Source organism: Penaeus japonicus, unplaced genomic scaffold (assembly GCF_977035675.1).
Source record: "Penaeus japonicus unplaced genomic scaffold, GWHDUDI00000001_assembly GWHDUDI00000006, whole genome shotgun sequence".
Classification (NCBI taxonomy): domain Eukaryota; kingdom Metazoa; phylum Arthropoda; class Malacostraca; order Decapoda; family Penaeidae; genus Penaeus; species Penaeus japonicus.
Genome location: NW_028234408.1, coordinates 36,922,536 through 36,925,035, shown reverse-complemented (window position 1 = coordinate 36,925,035; position 2,500 = coordinate 36,922,536). Strand labels below are relative to the sequence as shown.

General features: G+C 40.1%; 1 protein-coding gene across 1 annotated transcript in view; it reads right to left on the bottom strand.

Moving 5' to 3' along the window:
• Nucleotides 1-591: 591 nt before the first annotated feature.
• Nucleotides 592-2,500, bottom strand: part of LOC122252745 (uncharacterized) — a 2,623-nt gene continuing 714 nt past the window's right edge. Inside the window, exon 2 of the mRNA XM_043015377.2 lies at nt 592-1,124. Coding sequence (XP_042871311.1) covers nt 592-1,124 — 533 coding nt within the window. The remainder of the gene's footprint in view (nt 1,125-2,500) is intronic.

Below are 2,500 nucleotides of genomic sequence, written 5' to 3'. Positions count from 1 at the left end.
GAGTGAGAGAGAGATATAGGGAAGAAGAGAAGAGAGAGAGGAGAGAGAGCGTGAGAGGAATCGTAGAGAGAACAGAGGAGTTGAGAGAGAGAGAGAGAGAGAAGAGAGTGTGAGAAGTTTCTCCTTAGAGTCCAGCCTATACGGAGATACAGTCTGAGAGAGAGAGTGTTTTTAGAGATACCAGAAAGTCTTTCGCAAACAAAGAGAGATCAGAGGTGCACAAGAGTGTGTAGAGACATGAGTTCTCACTCCGATTATGAGCACTCACTTTTAATTCTCGAGAATCAAGGACCTCGATACACCAAGAGAGAACCCACTAGCTTGACTGCACAAATAGAGTAACCACACATGACTCCCCCATTCTAGGAGGCATCCAGCCACACTATTTCTCTCTAGCTAGCGAGAGAGAGCGATCCCGTCTAGAGTTAGCTCTCTACCGCTCGCTATCTCTCCCCCGATCCACCCTCTCCGCGAGAACAAGTGGATGCGCGAGTCATAGAGAAAGAGCAACCCTCGCTACACAATACAGCTTTAAGAGAGATTGATCATAAAATCCTCCATACCAAAACTTCAGATTGGAGAAACCCAATGTTAAAATCCAATAGTGACATAACATGATACAACTATAAACAAATATAAGGCAAAATCTTCAACAAAACAAGTAAACAGCGACAGAATCTGGGAGTATGTAGTTATTGCTGACTGCTGTATCCCACACAACATCAATGCAATGCTCAAGAAGTTAAAAGACCGACTAGTGTTTTCAACACTGAAGTTTTTCAACCACATCTTGTGAACTTCCCAAAGGATGAATGGCAAGGCTAAGCTATTTGATATTACATAGCCCCAATCTATGTACAACATGACACAGACAAATAATGCCAAGGGTACAGGTGATGTCAAACAGGTAATGACTTTGGAATTAGTCTCTGGTTGTGGACTCGGAAGGCTTGCACTCTGCAGACCTGGAGAAGGAGTTGACAGAAGATTGTGTAAAGTTTCGAGGTCATTCGAGTTTGACCCAAAGACATTATGCTGGTTTCTGTTGGTTGTGGCATTGTGGTTATGATTGGTGTTTGGCTGGCCTCCAGTGTCAACCAGGAGGGTAGGCTCTGCCTTCAGTTCTGTAAAAGAGAGGATTTCAATTTAACATTTCAGCAATATCAAAAACCCAAATAAAAAAAGCTTCCTAGATAGATGTGCTGTTAACCCTATGACGACGGTGCATCACACTCGTGTGACACAGCTAAATTCCCGATGCCGGGGCGTCATGCCAGTGTAACGTTTCCAATGCAATATTGCAATGGCCCGGCGTAGGTGTTTTCACGTAACGCATGCCCTGTTGGGAAAGGGTTAACATCAGGTGGACATGAATGTGATGAAATTGCAGAAAATTCCAAAATTGTAGTTTTACTATTCCATTTAACTGGTGTGATGATACAGATAGTTTTCATTTATCATGGTATATGCAAACTTAAAGTTATAATATGGCTATACCTGGCTAATGCTGCTTCTTCTACATATCCAACAGGAGTATCTCTTTGCGCCATACTATTTATGATTACTTATTACATACCAGTGATAATATTTTAAATCCATTAATATAAATCAATTTACAGATCTTTGTCATCTTGATATGACTTCACTTGAAAGCTTAATATTCAGAAGACATCTAGGAATATTACAAACTGTCTGATAGTGACATAAACCCTCATATAATATTTTTCTCCATCTTGAAAATCGGCAACTCTGTATAATCATATGAAAGCCCTAAATGTATCATCCTAAATGACAAATGCGTATGTGCAGAATAACAGCTCCACCACCTTGGTTCGAGGACTGTGGATGGATGGATGAATGAATGAATGAATGGATGGATGGATGGATGGATGGATGGATGAATGAATGAATGAATGAATGAATGAATGAATGAATGAATGGATGGATGGATGGATGGATAGATGGATGGATGGAGTATTATAATCATGGCTTTCACAAAAAAACTCCACAGAAACATTATATCATTAACACCTTGTTATGAGAGATTAATCTTTTTGGAAAATAATTCATCATGCTTTACCACAACCACAATTTAGAGTGAAAATGTTGTGTCACAAAAGTTTTGAAAGTCAAAAGAACATTGCTCCTTCATAACAAGCTGCAGGATTAACCCACTCACGACGGGGGCATTCCAGCCTTGCATGTCACAATGCCGGGGCTTTCGAACGCTTAGGCCTAAATCAATTAAATGGCTGGCATCATATTGTGCCACCTGGCCACTGGGCTTTTGAATGAGCGGTACAGTAGTGTACCACCCGTCCAGAAAGGGTTAATATAATTTCAGACAGCCATCACTTCGCTGATACATACATGAACATTAATTAGGTAAACAATATGTAGGGACTCTAGTTCAATTAATTCTAAGAGACTAGTTCCTCTATGCCATTTCTCTACCACATTTAAAAAATAAATACATAAATAAATGACAATGAAGGTTATA